Below are 13,993 nucleotides of genomic sequence, written 5' to 3'. Positions count from 1 at the left end.
TCAGGTAACAACACAGTATTAAGAATCAAGTGTATGTACAGTTTTGAACAGGGTCATTATTATAAATTCAACTATTATTTTCTCTTGCGGACTGTAAACGTCTTTTATGTGAAATATCTTATTCAGGTCAGTACTAAATAAAAAATAGCATGCATTTTGTTAATTTCAAAATTTTGCAGATTCTGCAAGGTGTATTAACTTTTGACCTAGTGTTTTGTTAAACACGGTTATTAAAATAGCTATAGGCTGAGCAAGACAAAAAAAATTAAAGGGTGTATAATTCTTTTGCTTGCAAATGATTTGCGTTATGACACAGTCATATTTTGTGGTCTGGCTTGTCTCCACTAATTTGGATGAAACAGTATCACTTCAAATTTATGAATAGCCTAAGCTATTCTATTGAACCACATTAAGCTCCTGGAATAGCACAGCAGCCTATTATAGTAGCCAACCTATTTCTATAACATTCTTTAACATCACTGGAAAAATATTGTCAATACTCCAGGAATCCTGATTTCCTTAGTGACCAGGAAGTAACAGTTTGTTTCTGGGATGCTTTTGAGTTTTAGTAAACCAAAGCCTTCCCAATTGCCTTTAAAGGACTATGTACCCCTATCTAAATATGGGCATGAGCTTGCGATGGATTTCAAGGAATGTCCGAGCACCACAAACTTGCACTGATAGTCCATCGCGTCTCACGCTGCTCCTCGCGGTTCTTCACATCCAGAAAGGGCTTTGGTTTGACTCTTTTCATCCTCCTCATTTATTTTAAACTTTATCTGCTAATTAGTAGTTTTTAAACGTAAAATAAGCGAAAAACATACGGATATCTTCACCAGTCTACATTAGTCTGTGTCGCTTTTAAACGCAACTATGTCCCGGAGGAAAGTGAGGGGACTCACCAAAACCGGTCGACAGGTGAGCGAGGACCCGGACCTCGACAGTTTACTATCAAACCTGTCGCCTGAAGAAATGGAGGAGCTGCAGAAAGAGGTTTCCGTCGTTCCCGATCCAGACCCGAGTGAAATAATCATCTTGGACCAAACGGATTTAAGACCAACCGCGCCAGTTAAAAAAGAACCACAACTGAGCAGTCCGACCGATGACTTCAGATCCCGCTTTCAGAGAAACCTGTCAACTGAGGTAAAATATTCCCTACATTACGAGTTCAGCTATGAAAATGTTAATGCTTATGTTTAAAGTACCAACATCCTTAATACAGTAGGAGCTTGAAAGACATGGCAAAACATACAAATCAATAAAATAAAAAAAGCTTCCTAGCTCTATCGACAGATGTTTGAAATATACACGTAGCCTATTTGTATAATTTTATAACTCTTGTATGTCTATGGCAAAAAAGTCATCTTATTTTTACATCTTGCATATATTTGTAGAACTTTTACTAATCACTTTAACTGTAAAGTAGTGATGGTATGTAAATGTTTACTTTGAGAGGCATAATACAAACAGAAGAAATAACCCTAAAGACGATCTATCTTTGGATGCTAAAGTCTCTTGAAATGTTGGCCCGGTTGAAGTTCCTTCGTTGAAAGCTCCTTTGCTCACTGCCTTTTAAGGATAAGTCTGCCAAGGCTGGAGCTTTCCACTGCAAAACAGTGTCGCTCACAAATCAAACACTTAGCCACTGTGCGAGTTTACATCTTCACTGTGAAACAACCGACTGTGCGTAGTGTAAATATCCAGTGTTCATGCATTACAGCTTTTGTGTAACCAGCTGGGTCAAAGCAATGGCTTCAGGTGAACATTTTAATGTTGATATGTAGGCCTAAGCCTCCTCCAAAACAAAAAATATGACATTTGTCGCATATGTCACCTTGGTTGTCCATATTTCATACATGTTTGATCTTCAGGGAGAGCCGAAAAAGGAGAGCCGGAAGCAAGAGTACCTGCGTAAAATGGGCCTGAGCCAAGAGAAGAACAACTCTGACAGCAAAGATGGAGGACTTCAGACCTCTACATCTTCCATTTCTAAACGTGATGGTAGAATGGAGGACAGGACCCGCAGAGTAACCGAGGGCACCAAAGACGACAAATACGACCCATCTGCCCTTTCCAAGAAGGACGAGGAGAGTGAGAAGAAAGTAGAAGTAAAGGAACAAAATAATGGGAGTAAGTTCAAAGATAGAAGAGAGATGAGAGAAAGCAGTAGCAGCAAAACCAAAGATTTAATATCCAAGCTTCAGGAGAAGAAGGAGGATAGTAAGGAGAAAAACAGAAAGGAAGACAGTCGGAAAAGAGAACCTGGGGAAAGTAAAGCAAAGGAGATGATTTCTAAGATAAAGGAGAAAGAGGAGAAGGAAAGGGAAAGAAAGGAAGAGATTAGGAAAAGAGAGGAAAACAAAACTAAAGGCTTTACATCCAGGTTAGAGGAAAAGCCAAATCAGGTTCTGGAAGACAAAACGAAAGAAGAGAAGAAGGACACAGAAGGAAACCAAACTAAAAGAAGGTTAAGTGAAAGGTTCAAAGAGAGCCCCTTGTTGGAAGTAAAGGGACCTCCTGAAAATAAAGAGAAAGCTAATGAAAATATGAAGAAGCTGCAAGAATGTAATGCTAAATCATGTGATGAGGGAACAGGGGATGTTCAGAAGCAAAATAAAATCGAAAACGAAGTTCATGAACCCATTAAGAAAGAGAAAATTGGAAACTGTGTCTCAGACACTGTTTCAAAAAGTAAAACAAAAGACGAGGAAGAGGAGGACGAGTCGGCCAGCATGTTTGATGAAGATTTGGAGAAAGTTCGTCAGAACGACCCAAACAAGACTGAACTCAACGTGAACAATTCCGAGGTCATTAAAACCAAGACGCTTATTCAGTTCGCAGAGGCCTTGAAAAACAACACACACATCAAAGTGTTTTCTTTGGCTAACTGCCGAGCCGATGACCACGTGGCTTATGCTATTGCCGGGACCTTGCGCAATAACAAAAGCATCACTAGCATCAATTTGGACTCCAATCTTCTAACTAGCAAAGGTGTTATGGCCTTGATCCACGCCCTCCAGCACAACTCCACACTCACCGAGTTACGCTTCCACAACCAGCGGCACATCATCGGAGGAAAGTCAGAGATGGAGATGACCAAAATCTTGAAAGAAAACACAACTCTTCTGAAACTTGGCTACCACTTTGAGTTAGCTGGTCCTCGTATGACTATGACCAATATTCTCAGTCGCAATATGGACCGGCAGCGGCAAAAGCGGCTGCAGGAACAGAAGCAGGCTCAAGCCCAAGGCAGTGGAGACAAGAAAGACTCATTAGAAGTTCCAAAACCAGGCTTTGGTAAAAGCTCTCCGAAAGCTTCGCCCAGGCCATCTCCTATGCCTTCTCCCGTACCGTCACCTGCCCCGTCGCCCAAGTTGACTCATAAGAAAAGGGTCAGTGGGCTTGTAGGTGGACCACCTCCGCCGCCACCACCACCTGGAGGGCCACCACCGCCTCCACCGCCAATGTTAGATGGAGACTTCCTGAAGAACTCCCTAACGCCCGTGTCGCAAAGGAAGCTAGACGATAGGAGTGGAGGAAGAGGAGGAGCTCAAAACTCAAGGGACCAACTTCTGGCTTCCATTAGAGGCACCAATATCAAACAGCTCAAAAAGGTAGGAAATAATTCATATATATCCTAGACTAATAAAATCTCAAATTAAGAGCTTTTTCCCTGAGAAAATGTTGAATATTTTTTTTTTTCACAGGTTGCAGTACCGAAGCTCTTGCAATAAGCCGACATGCAAAGAGATAATTATGGGTAAAGAAAAAGTCAGGAATGCAAGGACAGACATCTCACAGACCTTGAGAAGATCATTACTCAGAATCTTCCATACAGAGTCTTACTGCTGCCCTATAGTATGGAAGACATGCAAGGACTCGTATACAACTGAATGCACAGCTTCTACCCAGGAGTCGTTGTATAAAATACACTGGACGATAGAAAGAAATGGAAGTGCGGTGCAGTCATGGGTGCTTAGGGGCTTCAGTGGCCTATGGAACTGCAGAGTTGATGCCTTGCTTGTCATTTGCACTAAAAGAATCATTTCATATAATATATTTACTAGTGTGTGTGTGTGTTATAATCCCGTCTGTGTTCCCCTGTCTTGGTCTTGTGTTTAAGGACGCATAGTGAGCATCGATGCTCCCTAGTTTTTGGGGTGCATTGTGGGATTTTTCAGGGAGATAAAACTCCCTGATCGAGTGCCCTGACTATTGAGCTAGGGAGTTGATTGAGACGGACCCAGGAGGAACTGCACACAGAAAGAGGGCACAGAAACAATATGAGAATTGACTTTCAAAACAAGAGTCCTTGACACAGGGGAACACAGTCTTGGATCATAACAGTGTGTTTGGTACAGTATGTGTGGATGTTGAAAATATGTTTCTTTCTGCAGTAGAATTGGATTCTTTTACAGCTGACTGAATTAAACTAAGAAAAATAATTACCTGGATTTTATCCTAGTATTGTATATGGAAGCCTGTTTCCGCCACTCAATTAAAAAAAAAGGTAATTTTTCTCTCACAATTCTGATCTTTTTCCCCTCCCAATTTCAAGTTTACATCTAGCAATTCTGACTTTTTTTTCTAAGAATTAAGATATAAACTCGCATTTATGAGTTATAAAGTAATAAAGAGAAATAAAGTCAGAATTACAAGATGTAAACTCACAATTCTGACTTTGTTTCTCACAATTTCCTCGCAATTCTGACTTTTTTTCTCAGAATTGTGAGATATAAACTTGCAACTGCGAGTTGAAAAGTCAGAATTGCAAGATATAAACTCAATTCTGATTTCTTACCATTTCTAGTTTACATCTCGCAATTTTGACTTTTTCTCAGAATTGAGATATAAACTTACAATTTTGACTTTGTTTTTCACAATTTCTAGTTTACATCTCGCAATTTTGACTTTTTTCTCAGAGTTGTGAGATATAAACTCACAATTCTGACTTCAATTCTATTCATTTCTAGTTTACATTTTGCAATTTTAACTTTTTTCTCAGAATTGTGAAATATAAACTCGCAATTGCAATTTATAAAGTCAGACTCGCAATTCTAAAAAATAAAGTCAGAATTGTGAGATATAAACTCACAATTCAGACTTTTTTTCTTGCAATTTCGAGTTTACATCTCACAATTTTGACTTTTTTTCCATAGAATTGTGAGATATAAACTCGCAATTGCGAGTTATAAAGTCAGAATTGCGAGATAAACTCACAATTCAAAGAAATAAAGTCAGAATTGGGAGATTTTTTTAATCTATCAATTCTGACTTTATAACTCATAATTGCACGTTTATATCACGCAATTCTGACTTCATAAATCGCAATTTGCGAGTTTATATCTCACAATTCTAAGAAAAATGTCAGATATGTGAGTTTGTATCACGCAATCCAGAGAAAAAGGCAGAATTGTGAGATAAAACAGTCGTAATAACTTTTTTTTATTTTTTATTTAGTGGAGGAAACTGTCTTCCGTAATTTTAGGTTTAGGAATCTCTATAATAAAAGCTATTGCTGATCAGGGAATAAAGGTGGGATTCTAATCAAAAAATTACAAATAAAGAAATAGCTTCCATGGTACTACAGATTTTTTATAGACCTTATGTTTTGAATGATTAAGCGTGGAAGAAAACTACAAAATGACAGCATTCAAGAGAAAGCGATGGATGATCAGATCTATGTGAATATGACTGCGTCAACATACTATATTTATTTTGATCTGAGTTTTCCTTTAAACTTTTATGTAATCCATCAGTATATAAATGCTAATCACTGTCAAGTGTATTTTTTTTTTACCATCCATTTGTAATTTATCAAAAAACATTAAAAATGTAGTGAGTTTTTACTTTGGGAATGGAAGCAATCTCTGCACAAAAAAAGGTTAATGTACCTCACATGCTTTGAAGACAATATATTTTCATGCTTGCATGATCTCAGTCTCTTCAAGAGCGCATCTAGTGAAAGCTACAGCAGAATGTTATGCTTAATGAAAATAAGCAGTATCAAACATGAATTCACAAATCTTATTTCAGGTGTCAACTGGGAAAAATAATGTGGAAAATCAAGCTGAATAATCAAATTGTTTTGGATGAATATGCCAGATAAAGAAATGATTGGTCCAACACACCTGGTCATGTGATTTTACTTTATAGAGGGTTTGCACTTACGTCACATTTTAGTCGGTTACCCGCATACATGGTCATATTGGCGATACTCAGATGTAAACAACAGGTTAATGTACTACTAAATACGTTGTTCTGCTATTTCGTTGTTCTGAAAAAACACGTGGAAGCTGAGTTATTTCATGAGGACATAAAAATGCAGTAAAACTTTAAGAGTCCAGATCAGAACCATAGATAGAATGATTCCAGTGTTAGTGAACAGCTCTACATGATCACACAGATCCTAATAAAGGGCTGTAGAATGCTTCTAAAGCTACAATGAGTTCCTTGGGCATGGAAAAGTCAGTGACCTAATGCATTGTTGCAAATGCCACGTAATTCTGCTTAGCTCATTTGGTCACTAGAATAAAGAACTATACATGAAGGCTATGTTGGACGGACGAAGCGAAAAAACAACACGAGAACACACTTTACGGCCACTTGTGAGGTAACACTGCGAATTTCATCCAACTTGGTTACAGGTTACACATTTCCTTTCTTGTTTAAGGTAAAGCACAGATTACTTTCTAATTGCTGGATTGCAATTTGTTATTCATCCTTTTCAGAGCCCTTCAGAAGTGGACTTCTTCAGAGTTTGTTAGTTGATTGGAATCGAAGCTAGTTTATATTTTGATTGCCCCTGACTAACCCTCAGCTCTGCTGAAATGTCTATATTTGGTCATTTCTCAATGCAGGCTCGGTCTGCATCTCATTCCTTTCCCCTTCCTAATAATGGAAACATAGCCAACAGCCTGTCGGACTCAGAGCAATGACTTAAAGGCGACATGAGAGAGAGAGAGAGAGATGGTTTGATGCAGAGCCATTTATTAATTTATAGCTTCTTCCAGGCCCAATGAAGAAGCTATAAACAAGCTCAGTTTTATTAGCCACTTGTCAACGCTTGACAAAATATCATTGGAACTGTGTGATACTAAAAGCATAATTGTGATATTCTATGTATCTCAATTACAAGTCAAAATCAGAAAGAGCTTTATTGCCAAGTCCAGTGCCTTGCAAAAGTATTCATACCCCTTCATTTTTTCACATTTTGTTTTGTTGCAGCATTATGTTAAACTAATTTAAATTAGTTTTTCCCCACATCAATTTACACTCCATACACCATAATAATGACAAAGCAAAAACCAGATTTGCAAATTTTACAAATTTATTAAAAATAAAACCCTGAAATAAGTACATTGCATAAATATTCATACCCTTAACTTAGTACATAGTTGAAGTACCTTTACAGCCTCAAGTCTTTTGGGTGTGATGTGACATCTGCATTTGGCAATTATCTGCCATTCTTTGCCTCACCTTTTTACTTCTCAAGCTCTGTCAGCTTGGATGGGGGCTGGCAGACATTTTCTAGAGTCCTAGTTGTTCAAATCATCTTCAATTATGGATAATGGAGGCTACATGCTTCTGTAAACCTTAAATGCAGCAGATTTTTTTTCTGAACTCTTCCCTAGATCATTGCCTTAACACAAGTCTGTCACTGAGCTCTACAGGCAGTTATCTTAACCTCAGGACTTGGTTTTTGCTCTGATATGCAGCTGCTAGACCTTTACTTAGAGGTGTGTGCCTTTCTAAATCATACTCATTCAAATGAAATTGCCACAGTTTAACTCCACTCGAAGTGTAGTAACATCTAGAAGCAATATGAATGCTCCAGAGCTAAATTCCGAGTGTCCCAGAAAAGGGTGTGAATACTTATGCAACGGGATCTTTTCAGTTTTTTATTTCTAATAAATTTGCAAAGTTGTTACAAACCTGTTTTGTGCTTTGTCATTATGGTGAGATGTAGATTGATGTGGAAAAAAAACTAATTTAAAGCAGTTTAACATAATGCTGCAACAAAACAAAAAGTTAAAAACAATGAAGGGGTATGAATACTTTTGCAAGGCACTGTATGCTTGTGCATACAAGTAATTTGTTTCAGTGTCATTAGCATTCAGTTGTCACAGAGACACTAAAAATAAGATGAGAATAAAAAAATACACACATATAATACAGTTATGCTATAGATGGAATAGGATAGAATAGAAAGTGATGCAGGGATGTACTAGGGTGGATGTGGTAGCAAATAAATATCAGGTTATTGCACATAATTTCTATCACACAATGGGAGAAACATTTTTACTGTTCATAAGGTGGATTGCTCTGGGGAAAATGAGCTATTGCCATATTTAAAAGGACATAAAGGTCTACCGCATACTACAAGGTCTTACTTTGTTCCATCCCTTGTGAAAACAATGTGTGGGGGCCATTATACCTTCTGGACGACATGGAGTTAACGCATTTCAGCCTGTAGCGCGATGACGTAGCTGGATCAGGTCCAATACGTACTGGACGTTGTAACGCGCATGCGCGGTGGTTTGCTTTGCTGATATTTCAATATATGATCAGTTTGTACATTGAATCTATGTTGTTGAATGTTTAATGTTGTTTTTCCCCCCATATATGTACATGCCCTGCTGACATTGGGTTCTGCTTCAATTTGCTGATCAATGTAGATTACTGTAATTAAAGAAGGAATTCTTACCAGTCAAAATATCATTAAGCACACTATTTTTTTGACATCTGACAAGATTATTATTATTATTATTATTATTATTATTTACTGGTGGTGTTATTATTTTTCCATTTCCCTTGAATGGTTACTGGTATTTCAAGTATTTTACATACCTTATTGTATTGTAACTTTAATTAAAATGACATAGAGACATATTTTTAAAATGACACATAAAATGACATATTTTTGCTTCCACTCAACAAAAAATATGACCTGAATAAAATGGCTTCATTTTAATATGTTGTATATACACTCACTGAAAATAATGACAAATAGCTCTAAAAAAGCTCTAAAGTTATGCAATTTAAAACTTTAAAATAGTAACATTTTGCATGTGTGTAGAGAGCATCACATCACAACATAAGCATTACATTTGTGTAAATTATTATTCATTAATTATTACTTATTAATTTTCATCACTATTAGTACACAGGTTAGAATATTATCACAATACAATATTGTCCCTTTAAAGCAGCGCACGCGTATTATATTCAGAGATCGCTACTTCATGTGTCTATGACGTCGGCAAAACAAACCACTTATTTATTACCACCATTTATTATTTTAAAAAAGAGGTTCAACAGTATATCCAAACTATTATTATTACTATCATCCAAAAATGTTAAGGCTTCTAAAACTATCAATTTCTTTCATCTTTTTAATTTATATTGTTTAAGGTTTTGTTTTGTATTTATTTATTTTTTATTATATACATGTATAATGCTGACATTTTTGTACTTTTGTGCTTTGTACCTTGGCAATAAAAAAAAAAAAAAAAAAAAAAAAAACGTCCAGTACGTATTGGACCTGATCCAACTACGTCATCGCGCTACAGCCTGCAGCAAGGACCTCTTGGATTTTTTGGCTTCCTCTGCTTGTTATCTCAGTTGGTAGTAATACTGCCACTAGAGGGTCCTCTATACAACGAGCACAAAGAAAGAGACTGCAAAAGAACACGCGAATAACCGGACGTGGGTTTGCGTGGGTGATTACGTCAGTGCGAACAGGAAAAGAACAAAATGGAGGAGTACGCGAGGGAGCCATGGTGAGCCGACAGCATCAAATAACTTATCATTTTATTTATTTTCATTTCATTTATATTTTTGCTTATATATCTGTTAGGATAGTCTTTATTATTTATACGGTCTGATCAATTGTCAGGCTTTTTGATGCTTGAATGTTTGTAATATGGTCGGTTTGATAATCGCTCCTGAGCGCGATGTCCTTCAGTGGAGGTTTCATGCTGTCAGTCAAGCACATGACCTTGTTCTGCCAGCATTGATAGTTTATTTTGTTTAATATTATGTTTACTAGTCATTTATATAAATTAAATGTTTAATCTATTAAAAAGGAAATATGTCTTATTTCTGTTAACATATAACATATGGTCAGTGGGATCTGTAGATCAACCATAAGACGTGAAAGCATAGGCACTAAAGAAATTGCATATTTATTTATTTATTTATTTATAAATAACACTTGTCTTGTTTATTCATTATTATGAATATTTTGTCGAGTAGAATTCCCATTAACAAAAATAAATCATACAATAAATCATTTTAAAGTTGTTCCATGTTTTTGAAACTGTTTACCAAGGGTTGTTAGTAAGAGAGATGATTTTTATGTACTATTATCGTTCTCATAATCATGACCTCTCGTTTCTCAGCCCCTGGAGGATAGTGGACGACTGTGGGGGCGCCTTCACCATGGGGGCCATTGGTGGAGGGCTCTTTCAGACCGTCAAAGGTTTTAGAAACTCTCCTTCTGTGAGTGATTCTCCATGCTGCTGATGTTGTTTTGAGTTAACTACATGTGGTACTTCTTAGGTTCAGTTTTAAGATGTCATTGTTTTTTGTTTCTCATCTCTTTAGGGAATGAGTCACAGAATGAGGGGTAGCTTGACAGCCATAAGGACCAGAGCTCCTCAACTAGGAGGTAATGAAAAGTTCAAAGGTTGTCTATCACATGATTGCCGCATGTGTACAGAGTGATGCACTCTGAAAAGCTTAGGGGTCAGTAACCAAGGTCGCATTTATTTGTACAAAATACAATAAAACAGTAATACAGTGAAATATTATTACAATTTTAAAATAATGTTTTATTTGAAATTTTTCAGCACATGATTCCTTAGAAATCATTCTAATATGCTGATTTGGTGCTCAATAAAATTTCTTATAATAATCAATGTTAAAAACAGTTGTTCTGCTTAATATTTAATGTAGAAATGTCATACATTTTATTTCAGTATTCTTTGATAATTGGAGATGCATTTATTTATTTGAAGCTATTTTTTTTAAATCCTTGTAACATTATAACATTCTAAAGGTTTTTGATTTTAAGTTAATATATCCTTGTCTGCATTAGTAATATTCAAGATTAATAATATACTTTAAAAGTTATATATACATTACCAGTCAAAACCTTTTGAAAAGTAAGATTTTAAATGTTTTTAAACAAGTTTCTTCTGCTGACCAAGCCTGCATTTATTTGATCCAAAGTACAGCAAAAACAGTCAAATGTTGAAATAGTTTTACTATTTGAAATGACCGTTTTCTATTTAAATATATTTTAAAATGTAATTTTTTTTCCCTGTGATTTCAAAGCTGAATTTTTAGCATCATTACTCAAGCCACATTATCCTTCAGAAATCATTCTAATATTCTGATTCACTGCTCAAATAACATTTTTTCAACATTATTATGTTGAAAACAGCCGAGTAGATTTTTTTTTTTTTTTCATTATTCTTTGATAAATAGAAAGTTCAGAAGAACAGCATTTATCTGAAATGGAAATCTTTTGTAACATTATAAATGTCTTATCATCACTTTTGATCAATTTAACGCTTCCTTGCTAAATAAAAGTATTAACATCTAAAATGTATTTCCCAAAACAAACAAACAAAAAAATACTGACACTAAGCTTTTGAATGGTATAGTGTATAATGTTACAAAACTTTTTATTTCATATAAATACTAATCTTTGGATTTTGAAACAAAGAATCATGAAAAAAGATGTACTCGACTGTTTTAAATATTGATTAATAATAATAATAATAATAATGTTTCCTGAACAGCAAGCATATTAGAATGATTTCTGAAGGATCAAGTGATACTGAAGACTGGAGTAATGATGCTGAAAATTTAGCTTTGATCACAGGAATAAATTACATTTTAAAATATACTCAAATAGAAAATATTTCACAGTATTACTGTTTTTACTGTATTTTGGATCAAATAAATGCAGGCTTGGTGAGCAGAACAGAATTCTTTAAAAAACATTAAAAATCTTACTGTTCAAAAACTTTTGACTGATAGAGAGTAATACATATTATTTATTATATAATCTGGATTAATTGGCCACTATTTGGCCATTTTGAGGTTGTCAAGATGAGCAGATAACTGTGTCTGATTAGCTCATTTTATTTTAGTTTTATTGATTGATTGATTCAATTAATTAATTTGTGTCTTAACTTTTTTCCCCAACATTTTTTTTTTTTTTTTTTTACATTTGCCTGCATCACACACCTTCGCTTTACTTTAAAATATATTACAACATACATCAATGTTTAATAAAACAAATCTTTGTCTTCATCAGGAAGCTTTGCTGTGTGGGGTGGCCTCTTCTCCATGATTGATTGTGGGCTGGTGAAGGTCAGGGGCAAAGAAGACCCCTGGAACTCAATCACAAGTGGAGCCATGACAGGAGCCATTTTAGCAGCAAGAAGTAAGTCAAATCCCAAAGAAATGTGGCTAATGATGTAAGCGAATTAGGCGATATAAGCAAATTAGGTGGTAAATCATTGCCAGTGCTTTTCTTTTAATTCTTTTAAAAAAGAATGATCTGCGTTTATGTGTGTGGTATTAATCTTTTGTGTCATCACAGATGGGACATTGGCAATGGTTGGCTCTGCTGCAATGGGAGGTATACTGCTTGCATTAATAGAGGGTGCAGGTATTCTGCTCACAAGGTTTGCCTCAGCGCAATTCCCAACTGGTAAGTGTGCGAAGTCGTCATCTGTATCTGTAAAAGTTTTTATAAATGTAAATATTCATAAGTAATGTATAATCAAAACAGAGAAACCAACATCATCTTTTTTTTCTATAGGCCCACAGTTTGCAGAAGAACCCGCTCCCATGCCTGCTTCATCATTCGGAGACTACAGACAGTACCAGTGAGAAGCCCTTTGAAACTCAAGGCCTTTTCTTATTCCATGAACTCATCTAAGACACTGAAGTTACAGCGTGGAACCTCATTCACCAACAAAGCATGCCACCAACCACGAATCAAAGGGAATATGAAGGGCAAGCACTACTGTTCCTGTCATTGCGTTTGTTTTCAGTATGCCTTTTGCTATTCTCAGCTTTGTTATTGGGTCAGCCTATTTAAGTCAAAAAGCTTTTGTTTTTCTATTTTGTTTCTAACACAGCTGGAAACGTTTGTTGAAGCAATAGGTATACTGTTTAAGTCATGCTAGGTTGTTGAAGATGAGCCCCAATCAATTGGCTATTTAAAGTATAAAGTGTGTTTGTTACGTGTGTGTGTGTGTGTGTGTGTGTGTGTGTGTGTGTGTGTGTGTGTGTGTGTGTGTGTGTGTGTGTGTGTGTGTGTGTGTGTGTGTGTGTGTGTGTGAGAGAGAGAGAGAGAATGTGTTGATACCATTGAGTGTGTGTGTGTGTGTGCAAAAGAGTTTAATACATGCCTGTGCACTGATTGTTTGCCTTAATGTAAACTTTCTCATGGGCCTCAACAAGATCATATATACATATTGGAGATTTTTATTGACTGTTCCATGCCAAACCTTCTTTTGCAGAATTTATTCCTTCACAGTTTACTTTTTGAATTAGCTATTTATTTTCTAGAAGTAAAACTTCCTCGTGTCGAGATGTTATGCTGTCTTGTACTTTAAGTATTTCTCTACAGTGAATGTTAGGATCAGGACGCATCAGAAAATAAAGGTTTATGAATGGACAGAATGAATTCTCTTCTGGTGGATATATGAGCCAAATTAGGCTGAGAAACGTCGTAAATAAACTAGTTATTACTACTATGACGGTGTCTGTTATTTCCCACTGAAAATGGTATTTGCTTACTTTCCCAGACACGTACTACGTAATCTTAATTTCAAAGTTGAGCAAAGTAAAAAAAAAGAACATAAAAAGGTAGTAATATATTGTCCACTAGAGGGAGGTATAGACTTTAAGTGATGGAGAGAAATTGTCAAGTTGAAATGTAGATTTAAGTAACCTCACTAAACAT

General features: G+C 35.9%; 2 protein-coding genes across 2 annotated transcripts; both read left to right on the top strand.

The window, feature by feature from the left end:
* The first annotated feature begins 698 nt into the window (after window positions 1-698).
* On the top strand, window positions 699-6,128 carry lmod1b (leiomodin 1b (smooth muscle)). Its single transcript, XM_073825864.1, has 3 exons — window positions 699-1,143; window positions 1,872-3,614; window positions 3,708-6,128. Exons 1-3 carry the CDS (start codon window positions 874-876, stop codon window positions 3,732-3,734), a joined length of 2,040 nt encoding a protein of 679 aa, XP_073681965.1. The 5' UTR covers window positions 699-873; the 3' UTR covers window positions 3,735-6,128.
* A 3,538-nt stretch (window positions 6,129-9,666) lies between these two features.
* On the top strand, window positions 9,667-13,784 carry timm17a (translocase of inner mitochondrial membrane 17 homolog A (yeast)). The gene is made up of 6 exons (XM_073826334.1): window positions 9,667-9,782; window positions 10,404-10,503; window positions 10,609-10,672; window positions 12,332-12,460; window positions 12,620-12,730; window positions 12,842-13,784. Exons 1-6 carry the CDS (start codon window positions 9,757-9,759, stop codon window positions 12,910-12,912), a joined length of 501 nt encoding a protein of 166 aa, XP_073682435.1. The 5' UTR covers window positions 9,667-9,756; the 3' UTR covers window positions 12,913-13,784.
* The last annotated feature ends 209 nt before the right edge of the window (window positions 13,785-13,993 follow it).

Source organism: Garra rufa, chromosome 20 (genome assembly GCF_049309525.1).
Source record: "Garra rufa chromosome 20, GarRuf1.0, whole genome shotgun sequence".
NCBI lineage: Eukaryota > Metazoa > Chordata > Actinopteri > Cypriniformes > Cyprinidae > Garra > Garra rufa.
Note: the sequence above shows the minus strand (reverse complement) of the source record. Positions and strands in the feature narration are given on the sequence as shown.